The sequence below is a fragment of the Canis aureus genome, chromosome 13 (genome assembly GCF_053574225.1).
Source record: "Canis aureus isolate CA01 chromosome 13, VMU_Caureus_v.1.0, whole genome shotgun sequence".
Classification (NCBI taxonomy): domain Eukaryota; kingdom Metazoa; phylum Chordata; class Mammalia; order Carnivora; family Canidae; genus Canis; species Canis aureus.
The window spans coordinates 29,282,246-29,302,915 of record NC_135623.1 but is presented as its reverse complement, the minus strand read 5'-3'; the positions used below and the strand labels follow the sequence as shown (position 1 = coordinate 29,302,915).

The window sequence follows — 20,670 nt, the reverse complement described above, 5'->3', positions numbered from 1 at the left end:
AACTCTCCTATTTTTTTGTTTTCCTTCTACAGAATCACAATTCTTTATTTCTACATTAGCTTGATCACACAGTGCCCAGTATTTAATAAAGGAAAAATATATCAGTTCTGAATATCTGAAGAAGACTAATGGGTTTTAAAAATCTATTAAATTATTTGGGATGACTTAATTTAACAAATTAAAAATGGTCATTTGAAATTAGTTTCTTTTCATGACCACTATCAACAATCTCCTCAATTCCATATTCCCCTTCAATCATCAATCTTCATCGCATTATTTTTTTTATAAACTCCTACTCTCCTTGTCAGGTTAATGCTTTTTCTATTGTTTTGATCACAAGAAATAGATTCCCCTGTCACTCCACTGAATTGATCAGTGTCTCATGGGGGCTAAATACGCTGTGTTCACCCTCTGAATATGCCAATATAGTATTATAGATGACATGAAAGAACCGGTTTGAAGAATCCTATAACACTTCAGAAAAAAGAACCATCACTAGTCCTGCAGCAGGCTTGTTGACAGAAAGCAAAATGTACCAAGTAGCAAAAGGTAGAAAATCAATATTCATAGAAAATTCTGCTTCGGGATCCAAAGGACTGCAGAAGGAATGCCAGAAAGTACAAAGGCACAGATGGAGATTTTTGCAGCAGAACTGTGTGAGGCAGGAATTCTTAAGTAAGGAAGTTACTGGAGCATTTTTTTCAAACTGATGTCTGTGTCCATGGTGTAGAGCACATGGTAACAGTGTGTAGTGATCTTTCCTAGATTGGGATGTGTTAACCGTACACGAGGCAGCGTAGCATGGAGGTCAAGCCCCTTGGTTCTGAATGCAGATCACTTACAGATCTCATTTTCCTACACTTTTTGGCTAAGTGACTTCGGCCAAGTTATTTTAAACTCTCTGGTCCTCAGTTTCCTCCTCTATAAAGTGTTAATAATAATAATACCTTACAGGCAAATTTTGAAGCTTAAATTATAAGTAAAATAGTTAAAGATAAAAGCTATTGCTAATATTACTATTATTAATATTAGGGAAGCAGTCACAGTTTAAGCATGACATCCAAAGGATTGATGTGGAGTGTGTGTGTGTGTGTGTGTGCACACGTGTGTGTGTAAAGTTCTCAACAGGAGATATTTTTGGCTTATATTTTCTCTAACTACCACTGAATTTTTTTAACGCTGAGTTTTTTTTTCCTCCATCGAACTTCCATGAATGTAACAAAAGCAACCAAAAACTAAAATGTCAAATTTCTTTTTAATCCATTTTCTCTACTTCTCTAAAATTATCTGGCTTTCTTTAGGTATTTATAGCTGACAGATTTCTCCCTAGCTCAGTAAGGCACCAAAAATGTCTTTGATTAGTTGCCTTGGGTTTTGTAATGGCCTAGTTTTCCCGTTACTATTACTCTAATTTATCCCATCATGAGTCCAGAATTTGTCCAGTCACTGACAAAATGAACACTGTACTGGATCATCTTACTCGTTTGAATTACGTTTACATGGCTATGCCTTCCTCAATAAGTAGGTCGGACAAAAAGCTGGCTCAAATTCTGTCAATATATGGCATTTTCACTGAGGATATAACACTGTCTCTTCTTATATCTATGACTTAGTTCTAGGTAACACTTCTTCTTAGACTTCTCACTGCAAATTTAGATGCTTGGTGGGGCTAGGAGAGATCCATTATACTGTTTGATAAATAAATTCTCATTCTGGTAATATGTAAATAATTATTTTTTGCCTTCAATGATGATGAAATAAATTCCTTATATTATAATCACACTTACAGTTTGTTTGACATCTATGACGTATCTGTGAATAATGTCTATGTTTATAAATAGTGGTAAAAGATAAGCATTTGGTACATGCTTTTCATCCTTTTTACCTAAAAAAATTAGCTAACTTCATTCATCAACTCATTCATGTCACACAAAAACCATTTATTGAGGGCTTCTTAAATGCTGATAACTTAGTTACACATTGTTGTTATTTTAACCCAAGTACTTAGAAATTTAGATACATTTTAGAAAATAAAGGCTTTCATTGAGTTATATACCAAATTAAGAACTATTTCTCAGCCATGTTGTTCAAAAACTTTTAATCTAAAAATATATCCCATAGAATGCTATAGTAATAGTCTTTATTTAAATGTCACATACCTTCATTGTAATATTCACAGTCAAGTGCTACAAAATAAAAGAATAAATATTAAACTATATAAGAATCTGACCACTTGTCTGAAAGTATGCATAATATGGCTACATGTTTATCATGACCAAGTGAAAGAACACAGAATGACATCATTATTCGAGAACTTCCTTTGAGCAAAGAGGATTCCTAAAGATGATGTATTGTAATTAAATTTCATAAGATTTTATAGGTAGGCAAATATATCTGCCTATTTAAAAAATGTGAACTGAAAGTGTTAAAATATTTAGATGACTTGCCATCTACATAAGTGAATAAAAAGTTTAAAAACTCAAATCTGAAAGCAAATTCAAAACACCTTTTTAAAAGATCTGTTTCTTAGAATCAGAACAGTGAAATTCACAGCCATAAGGGGAATGAAGTCATAAACAATTTGAGGACGGTATTTAATTTATAGTTCAAATGTTAAAGTGACAACCGTCAAACGGAACAGAAAATCTTACCTCGATTTTTATTTTTATAAGTCCTTTAACTAAACTACAATTTATCTGCATCGTCAAAGGAATCGAAAATTTAGTTATCTTAAAGAAATTCTATTTGCATGAATTCCATGGTATTTGTCCTAAGGTAAGACAATTTAATCTCCTTATAAGGTTCCCACCTGACGATGTTCTAACTGGGGTACTCACAACAAATAGTGGACGACCTCCAGTGAACCGATACCCCTTCCTGACAACATTTGTATGCGTACGCTGCCACACTTGTGCATAAACATTCACAATCCCCACCGAGATTACAGTTACACGTATCTTCATGGCAATTTTTGGCAAAAGAAGTAACATCAATCTGAAAATGAAATTTAAAATAAGTTAATTTCAATAAGCACTAACTATAATTGATTAAAATTCAACCTTTCAAAAGAAAACTAACTGGTAGATTTTCTTTTTTTTTTTTTTTAAACTGGTAGATTTTCAAAATTTGGTATTATCAGCTTAACACTGCCACCTAGAGTTCTCAATATCTCAAACCTATATATGGACCAAAGGGGAAAGGAATTTATCAGGCAAATGTAAGATCAAAGAACTAGCAAAACGGGTAATGGATTTAACAAAAAATATAATTTCAACACCTGCAATATAATAATATTTCGATGTTTTGTAGAATCTCATTGTTTCATCGCTAGCATATGCACACGGCATTAAAAGAATTTTCTGTCACCAACTGTACTTTTATTGATCTTTCTGAATACCTTAAAATTTTTTCAACTTCTATTGGGGCCTAAAATTATTATGTTGGGAAGGCATTCAGAAATTTATATTTCTGAATGAATCACACTCCATCTTGGTATATGCTTTTAAGACCATTTTAAATGTGCCACCACTAATACTTTTAAACTCTACGTTGGGTTGAGAAGAATGCCCATGCAGCAATATTCTCTGAAGAAAAACAAATACTTATGGCTTTGCCCAATCATTTCCTGCTTTGAGGATGTATGATGTATGTAAAAAAGCTTCATAACCTAGAACAGAATATTACCAATACTATGTACAAATGTCTGCTGTTAAATAAGATGGAGTGAGGGAGAAAATCAATCAACTAAATGTATCACTTCCTCAGAAAAACAAACGACCAAATCTGTTTTCCTGCCAATGGTTAGTCCACCTGAAAAGCCAACAGTTAGCTAAACTATGTCCCGTCCATCTCTCTAGTACATACAGCAGTACTCACGTAAATATGAAAGTTTAGTAAAGTATCCATTTACCACATTGCGACAAGGAGCAAAAACATCACTGTACAAAATGGAGCACTCTCTCTTGGCATAAGGAAATTTGTTTTGATGTGCCTCACAGGGTTTAAATAATTCACTTGGGGTTTCACACTGTTGAAGAGAAATAAGGGAGAAGAGGAAGTTTTCAAAGGGGTGACCACTGCCGCTGAAACCAGAGTCAAGTATTCTGACTCCATCCATTACAATCACATCTCACATATTCTCATCCTTTTAGGTTTTTCCTAAAGCATCTGTGCTCAGCCAACTCAATAGTCTGTATTATTTTTGAAAGCAATTAAGCAAACAATGAAAATTCTGGCCATATTAGAGAGTAGAGGTCAACAATTTTTAAGTTTGGCTCAATGGGGGCTCCTGGGGGGGATGCTCCCCGTTGGTTAAGCATCTGCCTTCAGCTCAGGTCCTGATGCCAGGGTCCTGGAATGGCTCCCCGGGGAGCCTGCTTCTCTCTTCCTCTGTCCCTCCCCTGCTCATGCTCTCTCTCACTTTGCCCTCACCCTCTCAAATAAATAAATAAAATATTTTTAAAAACTTTAAATTTGCCCTCAATGCAGTCACTAAAAAATTGTATTGAGCAAATGACTCTCTTTCCTTTCATTTTCAGCTCTCTCATTCCTGTCACAGCCATCCTCTGAGGAGTTACACCTACACACATGTCTCCAGGCTCACCTGTCACGCACTCAGCAATTTGGTCTCTGCCTCTTCTAATCCACCTCCCTGAAACCGCCCTGGAAAGGAGATCAATGATCTCTTCATCAGAGTTGCCTAAATATAAAGGCAACTTTATATTTTTTATTTTGGCCTTCACCTCACTTGACCTTTATATTTCGGTCTTTACCTCACTTGACCTTTCCCTACCTTTGACTCTGTTTATTACTTGGCCTTTCTTAAATGTCTCTTCTCTTTTTCTTCTTATGACCCCATTTGCTTCTGTGTTTCCTGCTAATTCATTAGCTGTTACTCCCCATTTTTCTCCCCCTTCCCGTCTGTGCAAAGCTTGGTCCTCAAGCCTCTGTTTTTCTCATTCCGCATACTTCTCAGGGCTTCAACAACCCATATATCCTAGTAACTGCCAAAGCCCTATTTCCAGCCCAAATCTCCTTCCTGCATCTCAAAACTTGGCATCTCCACGTAAATTTCTCTGTCGTTTCTCCCTCAATGCATCCTAGCCTGTACTTATCTCTACACCACTGTCCTGTCCCCACTATCCTCCACCATCCCTCTTCTCTTTGCCACCATCTAACCAATAAGCCAGGAAGGTGGGAGACTTTCTTGAATTCTCCAGCTTCCTAAATGTAATCTTTCAACAGATGCTGAAGATTTTAATCTTTAATGCCTCTCAAGTTTGTATAGTTTTCTAAATCTTAACTGATGTATCATTATCAGCTGGATTATAAGAGCCTCCCAACTAGTTCAGGATCCTAGCGCTCATACCTTGCAGCTCTATACTTTGCATTCCAGCCTTTGCCTACTACAAACCCTCCAGAACTGCCATATTGTATTTTTTGAAATTCTCATTAGGTACCCGTCCTCCTGACACCTTCTCATGGACTTCTCCCTCCTTTGCTGCTACACTATTTCCCAACATCTTCACTTTTCTGGCTCCTGTAAGTCTTGTAGGATTCAGCACAATGGCACTTCCTTCAGGAACCTTCCTTTGACTGTAATGAAGGCCATGCTGTGTTCATCTCTATCAAAGCACCTATCTCCTATTCCCATGGTTAATTCTTCTACCTCAACTACGAACTTAGACTCTAAATTCCTAATGACAAAGGCTGTGCTTTAATCATATGATGGGTTTATCATATGGATTTAGATGGAAAGCATCTAAGTGCTAAATTGAACTTCACAAATGAAAAACTTTTTTTTTAAATTTTTTGTTTTGGCCATTAGGTATGAATAAGAATACACATCACAGGGAGTCTAAAATTCTTTGATACTCCACATATTTAAGTATTATTATAAATTGGTTATTCCTTAACTCATTTTAAAAGGACAAATGTAAGAATTTGTTGAGAGACTTCTAAATGCAACAAGATATATGAAAGCCATAGTAAAAAGGATTTTGTATCTCTCTATAGACAGTTCATATACTAAATAAAATGTTTATACTTTTCAGCTTAGACCATACTGAAATATGCTCCTTAAATTTTACTAAATTAGGTGAATATTTTCTCCCATCCCCCTTTAATGCTTTTAAAGAAATTTTGATACATTAGGTAAAGTGGTAAAGCAATTAGCCAAATAGCAACCAACTGGAAAGCTGTAGTGTGGACACCACTTTCAATTAGAAAGAAAAATAGGCTAAAAAGGAAAAGGAGTAGAAAAGAGTAATACTAATTTCTGATTTGACTCTGTTTTCTGAGTTAGTTCAGCATTTCTCAAAGTGTGGCCCATAGGACACTATTTCTTTGAGAATTAATACATAAAAACAGATTATGTGTTAATAAGTTAGTAAAGCCTTCATATTCATCCCTCCCTTGGATACTTATAATGCCTCAAGAAATCCTTCAAAAAAATATATGTCTAACCTAATTGATTCAAATTTGTCCCAAAGGTAGTTGACCGCAAATCCATAATCCATTCCCTATTCATCACACACACACACACACACACACACACACACCCATCCCTGGAGAACAGATGGTAAGAAATTATGCCTTCATTTATTCATTGCTTTGAGTTGGCGAAAGGTACATTATTAGAAATAGAAATACATTGATAAAGCATTTGCTATGGAAGGAAAAGCATGAGATTAAAAGACATGAATCTCAATGACATCTCTGCTTCTTTCTGGACATATAATATTAGGCAAGTCATTTAACCTTCCTGAGCCTCAATTTCTTCATCTATCATACAGAGGCAATATCTTTTACATTACAAGATTGTCACAAGCATTACAGGAGAAGGTAAGTGTGAAAGTAATTTGTCAGTTCTAAATTACTATACAAATATGACACAAAATATTATCTAAATAAATTTCCTTATAAGAATAAAATGATTGAGGCAAAAAATATACCAAAAAAATATGTTAAGTTCTATTATATATATATTCTACTTACCTGCCCTAATGCCCAACTATCTCCAAATACCTGGGCATTTCTCACTTCCAAGTTATTGGAAGTGGTCATATCATTTGAAGTGCATTTGTCAAAGTTTCCACATAATCCTGATAGCTTGTTCTAAAGTGAAAGAAATGATCATGAAATATAACATATTCCATACTCACTTCAACATTTAAGGAAGGGCTCATTCACTAAAAATTTTAAAGATTAAAAATAGGCATTTTAACAATTTCCACAACCATGTAAATATGTTTCAAGATGACATAATTTCATATCTACTTAATTATATTTATTTAATTATATATATACAGTTATTTTAATTTCTTAACAATGTTTCGCCATCTCCCAAATTTTATCTATCTACACTTACCATTGCCTTAGCATTGATACAAGTAATAATGTAAGTAACTTGCAGAAGTATAATAAAGACACTACTGTTTATGTGCACACGTACACATATGTGTTTTGTACATATTCATATACATATACATTTTTAATGACGAAAAACCCATCTCTGGATATGCTTGAGGTTTTGCAACCCTATAAATATTGAAACAGTAAAAATAATAAATTTTTCTATAGGTCATACTTTGAAAAGCTAAAACATCCGAAATATAACTTCTAAAGAAAAAGTTAACCTTAATACTCATGTATCATGTCACCATGAGACTCCATAAATAAAAACCATATTTTTAACTCCATGATTATAAAGGTTATTATAAGTTTTGAAATGGTTACTGGAAGTGCCATATGAATTACTCAATCAACAATACCCACTGCATTTTCTCAAATAATGTGAAATACTTTACTCTTAGAGGCAGAAGATAAACCAAAAGTAGAAAAAAGAATGACCTTCCTAAAACAATGAAAATTCCCCTTAAAACACTGAAATTAAATAAAAATGAATGCTCTCTTCATATACTGAAGAATAGAATGCAGCCCTTAGCTAATGGTGAAGGAAGCAAGCCATGTCTTCAGCAAAACTGACATTAACCCTGGGATTGCAACTGTCATGACTTTTTATCATACAGCCTCTGCTCTCAGAAGCCACATAAATTATCCAAAGACGATGCCATTTCCATCATTGGTCACCCAACTCTTTAAGGCAGCAGTAAAGGGGGAAAGGTAGAAGAATAATTGGTTGATTCACTTCCAAAGAGTAGGGAAGAGAAGATACATAATAACGAATTGCAGAGAAACATGGCTGAAGAAGTATGGCAATGACTAAATTTTTTAATTTGCATCAAAGAAATGCAAGAATCCAGCAAACACCTATCAATAGATATATGGGCTTGGGGTTAAAAAAAATGACTTCAATATACTTGTCATATACTTGTTTTCAATTTACAACATATTAAAATCTTTAAAAATATGTATCTTTTCCATATTTTTATAAGAATATGTTGTAACTATCCCAATTTTTCCCTAATTTGCCACAGATTATATCAATGAGTCTCAATTTCAGTTTCAGATAAACTGGATTTTTAAAAATATATTAACATTTCAAAAACAACTTTAATATATAAATTTCAAATGTTTAATAAAATTTAAAATAACATATTTAATAATATTTATACAATGTTTAACAGAAAATAATATTTAAAACAACTTAAAATATAAGTTGCCAAAAATTCTAAACAGTCCAGACTGAATCTTAAACCATGAATGAATAAAACAAACTAGCACATCCATATAATGGAATGCTACTCAACAGTATAAAGGAGCAAACTATTAATTCATTCAATAGCATGGATGAATATTAAATAAATATTAAATTGTAATATTAAAATATTAAATATTTTGCCAAGTCAGAGAAGCCAGACTTCTTTAATATTAATTTTTAATATTAACATATTTAATACTAAATATTTTGCCAAGAGGTTGCATAAAGGCAAAACTATAAAGATGAAAAATAAATCAGTAGGAGTTGACAATAATGGGGCAACATGGGAGAAATCTGGGAGTGGAGAGATCTGTTCTCTATAGAACTCTGATGGTAGATAAACAACTCCATGCATTTTCTAAAATCCATAGAACTCTAGACCATAACATTTTTTTTACACACATACACTGTATGCAAACTTAAAAAAATCCAAAATGTGGAGGAAAAGGTGGAATGCAGAATGTAATAAATGAATCTTACTGTATTACAAACATATCGCATAACCACACTGAAAGGGATGGGAAGAAAGAAGCTGACCTAAGTAACTTTGGAAAATTGGTTACTCCACGGTTAAAGTCAAAAAGGACTTTACATAACACTATAATTGGTAAAGTTTTTTTCACAGGGTTATGAGTTAGAAATTCTGAAAATATAACTTGTTTCTTAAAGAAAATATCAATTATTTTATTTCCATAAAATATCAAAAAGTAAATGTAACTTCATTTCTTACATCTCATCTGCATTAGCCTACCAACTAGATTGACCTACCTTCCACTGGGGTCCAGCTTTGATATGAATGGTTGTCTTTTTATCCCAAAGAATAGTGATATCACTCTCTGGAAAGTATATTACTATGTAGAACCCTGCCTTCCAAAGCTGGTATGTAGGTTTATTTTCCAGAAAAAAACCTGATCGTTTCTTTAAAAAAAAAAAAAAAGGAAGAAAGCAAAAAATGAATTCCTTGTTCACTAACCAAAGTGTAAACATTAATTAATATCCACCAATAAGTATCTATGTACTGATATTTTTGCTTGGCTTTGTATTTTCTGAATTCTATAGTAAAAGAAAAAGCAAATGTATAAAATATGTTTGAATTAGGAAATACATAAATTGGTAATAAGACACAATATGATAGATGGGCTCAATATGGATAAATAAGCAAAGGGAAGAAGGTATTTCTTCTATAAAAAAGAGCATAAACAAAGGCACAGACATAGAGTACAGTAAGGGGATATAGCTGCAGACTCATAAATTCTATGCTGATGATAATACGATTGAATGCTAAAAATGTATGATGCTACCTGCATAATTGAAAAACAAAAACACAAACTTTGTATTCCTCTCTCTCCCTGTATATATACAGGTAAATAGATTAATAGAAAGATACATCTATAGATAGAGATATATTATCTACATATAGACAGATCCATCTATCTCTATCTATCCATCTATTCTAGAAAGACAGAGAGAGAAAGGGGAGATCAATTTCCATTAAAGGGACTTGGAAAGGTTTCTTGCAAGGAGTGGGGTATGAATGGGTCTGGAAGAGGCATAGGAGGGTATACACAGCTGGAAATGAGAATGGAGAAGAAATCACTCTGAGCAAAAGTAATAACTTGAATAGAGACTTAGGGGCAAGAAAGTTCAAAATTTGTTCAGGACTAAAGAGAGCACCAAAGGGTTAGAACACAGATTCCATGACAAGCGCAGTTGGAGACCCAAGTTATTCGTACAGTCAAGGGCTGCTAATCTATGTGCAAAATGCATTCAATAAAAGCTTTTGAATAGGAAAATGATAGACCATGTTTATGTTAAAGGAAAGTCATTTGTGTGCTATAAATAATATCAGAGAGAAACTAGAGGCAGAATCTGTTGGAAAAATTTAGAGTACATTTAGCCTAAAGAACAAATATGCAATGTTCCTTATGAGCAGGGGCCATATACCCTGTAAAACATTACGTTAAGGGACGCCTGGGTGGCCCAGTGGTTGAATGTCTTCCTTAGGCTCAGATGGTGATTCCGGGGTCCTGGGATCAAGTCCTGCATTGGGCTCCTCGCAGGGAGCCTGCTTCTCCCTCTGCCTGTCTCTGCCTCTCTCTGTGTATCTCATGAATAAATAAAACTTTTTTTAAAAAAAGATTATATTAAGTCTGACATTGCAATTAACTCATATAATAACTTTAAAAATATGTCGTGAAATCAAAGTAAATAAAGCAAATTTAACCAGAAGTAAAATAAAAACTAGGAGGGGGATATGGAATCCTTTGATTATTTTTCTCCCCCAGATCATAAAAAATTCATAGTTTAGAAATACTATACTATAATGGACATTTTAGAAACATTCCTTAGGGTGAGGTAAATAACCTTAGTGCTATCCATAAGAGTTTTCAGTCTTCTAGATCAAGCTCAAACTTACAAGTACTCAGTATATTATATATAACAGCACATATTGTATAAACATATAGTTAATGGACTCTATCTCACCTCATTTCCTTCTACTCCCAAGCTCCAAGTTGAAGTTATAGGGCAAGACCCTGCGTACCTATGAGGGTCTGCACCTAACCTGGGAGTATCCTTGTTCCTGAGTGAGCAAGGCCTTAAATAATAAAGGAAACACACACACACACACACACACACACACACACACACACACACACCATAACAGATCAAGAGGGACAGCAAAACAAAGGGAGAAAAAGAATTCCTATTTGAACAAGGGGTATCACATTTTCATTTTTCACTAGGCCCATAAAGTGTGTAGCCCCAAGTCCGTCTCTGCCATAGAACCTATTTTTATTGTTTTGATTACACTTTTCAGTACCTTTCTATTGTAGGATTTGTCTTTGGCTCTATTATCTGTCTTCTCTCCACCTGAATGTTAGCTCCTTGAAAGATGTACTTTGTCAAGTTTATAGCAGTATCCTCAGCTTCTAGATCAAAGCGTGATTTATATGTTTTTATTTTTTTTTATTTTTATTTTTTTAAAATTTTTATTTATTTATGATAGTCACAGAGAGAGAGAGAGGCGCAGAGACACAGGCAGAGGGAGAAGCAGGCTCCATGCACCGGGAGCCCGATGTGGGACTCGATCCCGGGTCTCCAGGATCGCGCCCTGGGCCAAAGGCAGGCGCCAAACCACTGCGCCACCCAGGGATCCCTGATTTATATGTTTTTAAAACCTTCCTGCACTGGCCTGATCATCTTCCAGGCTGATCAGCAACAATTAAAGCAAGTAAGTAATCCATAAAATAGTTTTTTTTGTGTACTTTCCTATTAAATTTCCCTTGGTCTGGTTGACATATCTTTAGAACATAAAAATAATTTTTGTATAAGGCAGATTATCATTAGATTTCATTCAGGCTAGTTTTGCATCTGTTATCCTGATGTAAAAGATTTTTTTTTTCTATTTGCCTATAGAGGTAAAAAAAAAATCCTTCAATTTTACAAAATAGAGTAGTTTACCATAAGAAAAACAGTTCTCTTTGGTCAAAAGGAGATACTGTGTTCCTTTTTTCTCAAATTAGGAAGTAAAGATACTTCTCATTAGAAGAGTGATGGTGTTATGAATTGCCCAAAATCGAGACCTTCTCTTCCAATGAGAATTATAGCCCTTTCAACAAACTCTAATGATGTTAGAAAGTTATAAATGTGGAGACTTAAAACATTTAAAGAAGTGCAGCTTGAATAAATTCATAAAATATATTTTACGTATTTGACAAAACAAAAATGTGTGTTTATTTAAAGAATAACAGATTTTGTTTCTTTCCCTAGATGAGCAATCCATATGCCATAAAATAGTGGTACTGATTTTTACTTTTGATGTTCAAGAAAAAATATTAGCAGGGGATTAGTTAGGATCGAACAATTTTTGTGACTTTCCTTTATCTTACTTCATACTTCACAACTGATACAGAGATTCATTGACACCTGCATATAGGGGAATATTGGAAGTTGAAAGCTTCACTGAACTGTAATTACACCTCAAAAATGTGCCAAATTGTCTCTACAAGAACATTTACTATTTTCTCTTCAGTTTTTTTCTTTAAAAATAAGAAACATATTCTTGTTCTTAGACCTTCGCCTATAAATGAATATCCGGCTGCTGGCTCTGCCAAACTGTAATAATTACTTTCAAAAGATGTCAATGTGATATACAAACTCTGTTTTGCTGCAAGCTTGATTGCTGCCTGGTTGGTCTCAATATTTCTGATTGAAATAGAAGCTATGATCTACCGCATTAATTCTCAAACTTTATCGTGCAGAAGAATTGGGGGTACCATTAATAATGATCTTCGTTCTCAACCTCAGCCATTCTAATTACTGAGGTGAGGCTCAGGAATCAGATCTTATAGTAGATATTGCAAATGACTTTAATGCACATTTACAGATCAAAGTTTGAGAAACACTCTTCTTAAATGTCACAGAGAGGCCACTTTTTAAAAGCTGTATGTTAGATCATGTCCCTACTCATCCCTCAAGATTCAGTTCAAACCATTTAATCCAGAGCATATCTTCTGAACCTTCAAAAATAAGGAGGGTGAAGGAGAGAAGGAAAGCCATTTCTTGAAATCCATTACCTCACTTCATCCTCATATGAACTTATAAGAACTAGATTCTATAATCATCCCAAGTTTACAATCTGGAAAGCCACAACTTGAAGAGGTGAAGTAAACCTGCCCAAAGTGACACAACCAGCAAGTGGTAGAATAAGGGTTCTAGGTGAGTACTAACCGACTCTGAAGTCTACACGCCTAACAATTACACTAAACATGCAAGATTGGCTTCTTCTTAGGGATTCTCACACTGTCTTATACATACTCCTGCCATAACACGTTACACTGCACATTCTTGTTTACTTGAATAGTTCCCTCACCTGATTATAATTCCTTAAAGGCAAGTGCAGTGTCTTTGCACCATTTTAGTCTTAAAAATTAATGCAGATTTTGGTAGATAGTAGACGAATGCATGAATAGATGTATGGATGATGAAGGGATGAATGAAATGTATTCGCTCTTTCAAACTGGGTAGCCTCCAAGAATATAGGAATAAATAAGGGAGACAGTGGTCCCAATTCTCATAGAACTCATAGACAAATGGAGAAGACAGACAACCACACAAGTAATTTTACTAAAGTGTGATACATGTCCTAACCAGGTGCTTGAAGGTATGAAGGGGAGCTCTCGGAAGGAGTAAAGATGAGACCTATCGCAGAATAGTAAATTAAAGAAAAGGCAGATGAAGGTAGCAGCAATGACATTCATGAAGAAACAGAGGTGAAAGAAAAGAATATCTGAAGAACTAATAAAAGCTCCAACTTCTGGAAATGGGCTGGAAGCAGAAAAGTGATGAGACATGAGGCAGGAGAAGTGATAATGGTCAGGATGGTGAAAGCCTTATCAGAGAACTGGGAAGTCATTTGAAAGTCTTGAAGCACTAAACTGATAGATTAGATCCCCATTTTAGGGAAAAAAAAAAAAAAAAGCTACCTTGGCTGTGGTATGGCAGGAGAAGAGGGGAAGAACTGAGACAGGAAGCCCAGTGTCTAGTGTGGAAGATGGCGCTATACTCCAGATACCTGGTGATGGTTGCTAGGGCCAGAATGGTGACCATGAGGTTGAAGAAAAGAGGAAAGAATTGGAATATGGAGAAGTGGAGTATAAACCAAAGAGACTGGTTTGCTTTAGTGGCTCAGTTGGTTAAGCATCTGTCTTTGGCTCAGGTCATGTTTCTTGGGATCGAGCCCCACATTGGGCTCCCTGCTATCTAGGAGTCTGTTTCTCCCTCTCCCTCTGCCCCCCAGCCCCACCACTGGTGTTCTTTCTCTCTCTCTCTCTCTCTCTCTCTCTCTCTCTCAAATAAATAAATAAAATCTTAAAAAAATAAAACAGACAAGTATGATTTACTGAAGCCACATAAAACAACAAAGAAAAGAAAATCTAAATCTGTAACCACTCACAGAGAAAAGTATCCTAAATTGTTTCTATTTTGTTTTCAGTATCCTCGGGATAAGTTAAAATGATCCTAAAAGAAATAATTTACTAACCTGTTTGTAAGGAGTGTCATTCAGGTAAATTTCAGTGTCCCCAACTGAAATCAAAACACTTTTGGAACAAACAATATCATTGTCAAAACATTTCTTGTTCTGGGCAATGACAGATAGATCCAAATCATCTGCACTCTGAAATGTCAAAAATAATGCATTAATACAAGTGTATACTACTATAATTTTTGGTTATTTTTTACTAACAAACCTTAAAGAAGACTAAGCTTAACAATGGGGTTGTACTCAAAATACAGCTTATCTCAAAAAATAAATAAAATACAGCTTATCTCTAAAATAAAAATCATTTTATCCAAAATAGTTCAATAGTTACACATTTACCTCCAATATCTTCTGTTCTAACAAACAGAAGTTATTGTTAAAAATAACAATATTTTGTTCTAACAAAACTTTTTTTTTTCTATTATTGTAGCTCAAATCTATCAACCAGTTTCTTTTCAACGAATATCCAAGATATGTCACTTAGGGGAATTTAAAGGAAATATTCTCATTTTAGGCAACATCTTCTGTTATATTTTTTAAAGTTTTCTGGCTAAATAATTATTTGCCTACAGGTTAAAACTGCGATAGATACAAAGCTCTGGTAGTGTTAGTAAATACAATAATGGGTATCATTTGAGGGCTTCCTTTGAACATTACATATGATATTTAATTTTTAAGATAGTTTTCAAATTAAGTATTATCTCCACTTTACAGACCAAGGAGTGGAGTTAAGAAGGATTAACTGATTTTCCAAAGTCATTTGCCTAAATTAGAGCAGAGACAGAGTTCAAAATAGTAATTTTCTTTATGCTACTTGTAGAGAAATTAGGAAGTGTCTAGCAATGATTGAGGAGAAAAGTCACCTGTAAGTTGTCAGGGTTCCTTAGTTTTGGAGAACGTTATTTAACCCCGTACACACTCAACCGGACCCCCTCACCTCCCACCTCATCTCTACCTTCCTCAGGTACTGCATGCACTTAGAACACATTCTCTAGAATCAGTTTCTCTTTTGGTACCATTTCCCCAGAAGGACTTCTGTAGCTCTACAGATCCTAGAAATTCATTGGAGAATGTTGGGCTTTTTTTATTATCCGTATTTTTCTAAGAAGAAAGCCCATGGTTTTCATCAGATTTTGAGGTGATCCCTATCCCTCCAAAAGTTAAAAGCCACACCAGTCTAAGAGTAACTTGTGAAAGATGGGATTTCACCAAAAGTAACGTGGCATTTCTCTTTGAACTCTATGTCCAATTTTCAAAGGCCCACATACATTTCCTGAATTCTTTTCATTTTTAGATATGCAGGTCAGTGTTTATTTTCAAAGTGAAAAAGCCTTTAAATATCCGGAAATCATATAGGTCTTATAAATTCTCTACACTTAGTTTTTCATATCACCAGCAATATGAACACTAGCTCAAGATTTCTTTTGGTTTGGTGAAATTTTTTTCTGTCTTATAAGTAATTACTATAGCATAGTGCCAAGAGGAGAGGTTTTTCGATGAATAGTGTTGACAAAGTAACTAATGTGTCCTTCTGTGACCCACTTTTCCTTCATTCTTTCATAGGAACTGAGAGCTTTTACTTCTTCTTAATCCTTTTGCAAAACATTGTCCAAATTTTGAAAAGGAGAATAATAAAAGTCGTTAAGATGATTATGGCATTGTACTGCTCAAAAAAAATCATGCTACATTTTCTGCCTTTATGAATGATTTTCAAAGAAGAAAAAAATATATAATTCAGGGTTTTGTTTTGTTCTTTCTCTTGAGAAAAGTTATTTGGATTAAGGGATGTGAAAAGCCAGCTGAAAGGCTTTCCACTGCCATTATGCTTCTATTATTATTAATTAAAGTTCCTCAGTGTTAGATTATTCTTTATGTTAAACTCAGAAATATCATGAAATATTCTATATTGTATTGATTGCCTTGTAATGTCATGCTATTGTTGACAGTTACTTTAAACAATATCAATTCCTAAGACTCGCGTTTCTATAATTTTCATTTCCAATGTATTTCAAGTTAATATTAGGTTTGGAGATAATGCTACAGAGTTGCTAAGCAACATAATAAGTAATGATCATAAAGCTAGAGGGAAAAGGTCAACATCAGTGTGCCACATGGATTCCTTAAACCTTTTATTCTGAGGCACTGCAAACATTTATAGAAAATATTCTCCCAGGTGATTCCAAACAAAATGTCAGCACCTCTCAAGGTAAAATATTATTTTACTCAAATGTCAGTCAATCTAAGCACCTGTCATAGCCCTTACCCCTTTTAAGGGTAAGTATCCCACACAAAGTTCCTGCTCATACTGTAGCCTCTGGAAGCCATGTTTTATGGCCCAAAGCAGTACATTCATCAATGGGCCAACAGAGTTGTGTTTTGTTTTTCTAAATGGGAAAGAGATTTATTGGTCAGATGTTTTTGAATTATAAAAGGAAAAGTAGGCAGAGTCTGAAACCTGTGAAGAGGAGAGAGAAAGAAAGGAGGACAGGGTAGGAAGAGTCTCTAATAGCAGTACAGTAGCAAGAAAATTCTGGGATGGCTAATGGGGAGCCCTGTAGCCACTGTCCCCCATCAGGGGACTGAGCCACATGCTCACTTACTGCAGCTCCACCATACTCATTCACCAGCTAAGAACAGCTGGCGGGAAGTGTGGCTTCAGCAGGAATACAGTCAGTGGTGGATCCCGTGGGCAACAGCGGGACTTCTCAGTCAACTCTGCTTCCCACAAGAGGAGGTCTGAATTATGCATTCCCATTGCTAGTTTTGGGGGAGTCTTCAGGTTTTTTCATTAATTTTTGGTGGTTATAAAGCCCACATATGTTTTCATGCCACTATATTTTACCTATATTTGATAGCTGTCATGACACATGTTATGAAGTTAATAATACGTGGCTTAAAAATCAATACAGTGTCTTTCTCATTTCTAATCTCCATATCAGGCAGTTTCAGGGCTTCTGGGTCCACCTTTTTCTTTGGTAACAGGATTAACATAACTTGGAAATTTTATTAGTGGTACTTTTTCTAAATTAGAATCTTCTGGTCCATCAAAATGACCTTCTGGTAACTTCTTAAGAGATTGTTTAATTGTGTTTGGGTTTTTCTCCTTGAGAACTCATTCTCCTCACAATATGACACAGAAGGGGTGATCTTGCCACTGACCACACAGTGGCCAGGATGCAGCCGAGTAACTGAACTAGCCCTGATCCGGTCATGGTGCCACCTCGGGCCAACAGAGTGTAGTGTAAGCATAAAGAAAGACCACTATAGCCTGTTATCTCTCACACTTGAACCAGAAAACAATGGGTTTTTAAAAAGTTTTCTGTAGTAAGATTTGAGAGTGAATAGATAGAAAGAAGACAGAAGGTAGAGTGGGGCTGAAGAGAGCAAGCTTAAAATATAAGGAATAAAATTCCTACAAAATACAAGGAAGCAGAGGGCAGCCTGGGTGGCTCAGCAGTTTAGCGCCACCTTCAGCCCAGGGCCTGATTCTGGAGACCTGGGATCGAGTCCCATGTCGGGCTCCCTCCATGAAGCCTGCTTCTCCCTCTGCCTGTGTCTCTGCCTCTCTCTCTCTCTCTCTCTCTCTCTCTCTGTGTGTCTCTCATGAATAAATAAGTAAAATCTTTAAAAAAAAAAAAAAAAGGAAGCAAAAACAATGACTGAACTGATGCAAAGGTGAAGGACACAGAAAAGAGTTATATAAGCAAGCCTGAGAAAGAAGAGAATAGAGCAGTCACACGGAGATTGTCCCAGTTGCACAAATGACATCAGAGCATCAAAGAATTCCTGCTGCCTGGGAGACAAAACCATCCTTCAATTGTTACCTTTGTGACTTATTCAAAGTCTTCCTTGGGATGGTATTTCCCTTAGGGCTTTGTACATAGATTACCACCAGGACCACTTACTGTTGGTTCCCTAAAATAGCAGGCATTTAACCAGAATGCCACGAGAAGAAAACCACCCTAAGGTGCTTCATTACCAAGGAAATCTACCTGGAAATACACTGAAAAAGAAATGGGTTATAATGGGGTGAAATAGTCTAGTACCAATTCCTCCCCCTTCCATGAAACTTTCCTGTTGCTATTTCTCTAGTCAAAATAAGTTACATTCCCATAAGAGAGCTTTCACTTATCCCAACCTTCTAGCTTCTTGTGTATTAATGACTCTCTCAAACATAAAACAATTGAGGGTGAAGCTAATGTCTTAATAATCGTACCCTTAACAGCTCCTAGAGTAGAGTGTAAATTTAAATGTTTAAGAAAGAAAGAAACAAAAAAAGGAAGAGATAAAGGTTAAAAAAAAATTACTGTGCTATTACAATAGCTATTATTGTGCTATTGAATGTTTTAGACAGTTTTTATACAGTGTGTTGTCTAAGTAGGTAAACTATTACGACGCAAAGTAAATACTGAACCTTAACATCTAAGATGAATAATGGACATCAATCTTATGGATAAAATATCACAATCACCTTGCCTGAAATTTCCAACAAGGATACAATATTTAAGAGTTAGCTTATATGAATAAAGTAGAGAATTAATTAAACACCAATTTTTTGAAAAGACACAGGGGTCCCTGGGTGGCTCAGTCAGTTAAGCATCTAACTCTTGATTTCAGCTCAGGTCATGATCTCAGTCTCAGGTTGTGAGACTAAGCCCCATGTGGGCTCTGTGCTGGGCATGGAGCCTGCTTAAGATTCTCTCTCTCTCCCTCTGCCCCTCTCCCCAACACCACTTGCTCTCTCTCTCTGTCTCTCTCTCTCTAAAAAAAAAAAAAAGACACTTACAGAATTAATTCCATAAACTCTGAGATTTTCATCTTCCTACTGAAATAGACTAAAAAAATACACCCAGAGCCATCTATAAAGTTTTGTTCATGAAATTTTAAAAATGAAATAAAATTAATATATTTTTCATGTCCATTTTAATTTTGGCTACATTAATGTATCAGGACTGGAGAGGAATTTTCTTTAGATTTTTATCATATCGTTTAATTTAGTCATACATGTTTCTGATTTTCCTGATATAAAAAGATGTTCAGGAAACTATAAAAAACTGAGATGGGTTGAAAATATCCACCATAATATAGACAAGATACACTGTCCTATCAATAAAGGTCTAAATTGTCTTCCTGCCTCTGACCCCTTTGTCCTCAGCATGGTTGTCATAGGAACAATATAAATAAAAACTGTCCCTAGAAGACAAACCACCATAAGAACCTCATTTCAGTGACTAACAACGATTGGCTTAGAGATGGGAAATGCATGCAGATGATGATTGTTTGGAGAAAATCTTACATTGGCTGCCTATCTCCTGAGTCTACGACTTTAAGATAGTTTCAGAGCAGTTTTCCTTCCATGGGTCTCAACTGGAAATAAAGATGGGAGATGATCAGAGCTTGCTAAACAGAAAGTCAGTCAAAAACATGGAAAGATTTTTTTTAATAGAGACTAATTTTTGCAGTCACTGTTAGGATGGCCAGAGGAAGGGAAAGTGAGTGGAAGGTGGTGTATTTGTCATTTTTTAAAAGAAATACTTATATATCGACTCTCTGATTTTTCAGGACTTCAGTTTGTTCCTTAGAGTTTCACAGAGGAGGGAGACACGGAAATTGAACCTGTGAGCCCCAGTGTTTTAAGAAACTCTTGAAGAAAGGAGTCACCAGAGAATATTGAGGAGAGATCAGAGACAAGAGACCAGCAGAGGCAATAGAATTACAAAGCACAAGCTACCTCAGAGGAAAAAAGAAGATAAGCTTTTAAAAGTTTAATTAGATTTTGCATTCAGGTCATCATTGAGTTTTGCAGTTGACATTTGATGAGTTTTGTGATTAGGTGATTTATAACCGTCCTCCACCTGGCTGCCACCACCACCACCGGCAGCCTTGGGTACAGAGGCAAGGCCTGTATCTATTTCTGCTTGTCATCATATTTGTACTTCCCAGCATAGGGCCTGACACATAGAAG

The 20,670-nt window shown here is 35.3% G+C and overlaps 1 protein-coding gene and 1 pseudogene across 3 annotated transcripts in view; both read right to left on the bottom strand.

Annotated features, from left to right (window-relative positions):
- Positions 1–20,670, bottom strand: part of OTOGL (otogelin like) — a 131,065-nt gene that overhangs the window by 49,777 nt on the left and 60,618 nt on the right. For all 3 annotated transcript variants that reach the window (XM_077845625.1, XM_077845624.1, XM_077845623.1), the window contains 6 exons: positions 14,706–14,840; positions 9,431–9,580; positions 6,997–7,116; positions 3,911–4,027; positions 2,838–2,994; positions 2,160–2,186 (listed from right to left, as the gene is read on the bottom strand). In XM_077845625.1, the coding sequence (XP_077701751.1) occupies positions 2,160–2,186; positions 2,838–2,994; positions 3,911–4,027; positions 6,997–7,116; positions 9,431–9,580; positions 14,706–14,840 (706 nt within the window). The remainder of the gene's footprint in view (positions 1–2,159; positions 2,187–2,837; positions 2,995–3,910; positions 4,028–6,996; positions 7,117–9,430; positions 9,581–14,705; positions 14,841–20,670) is intronic.
- Positions 17,522–17,917, bottom strand: LOC144281603 (succinate dehydrogenase assembly factor 4, mitochondrial pseudogene; annotated as a pseudogene).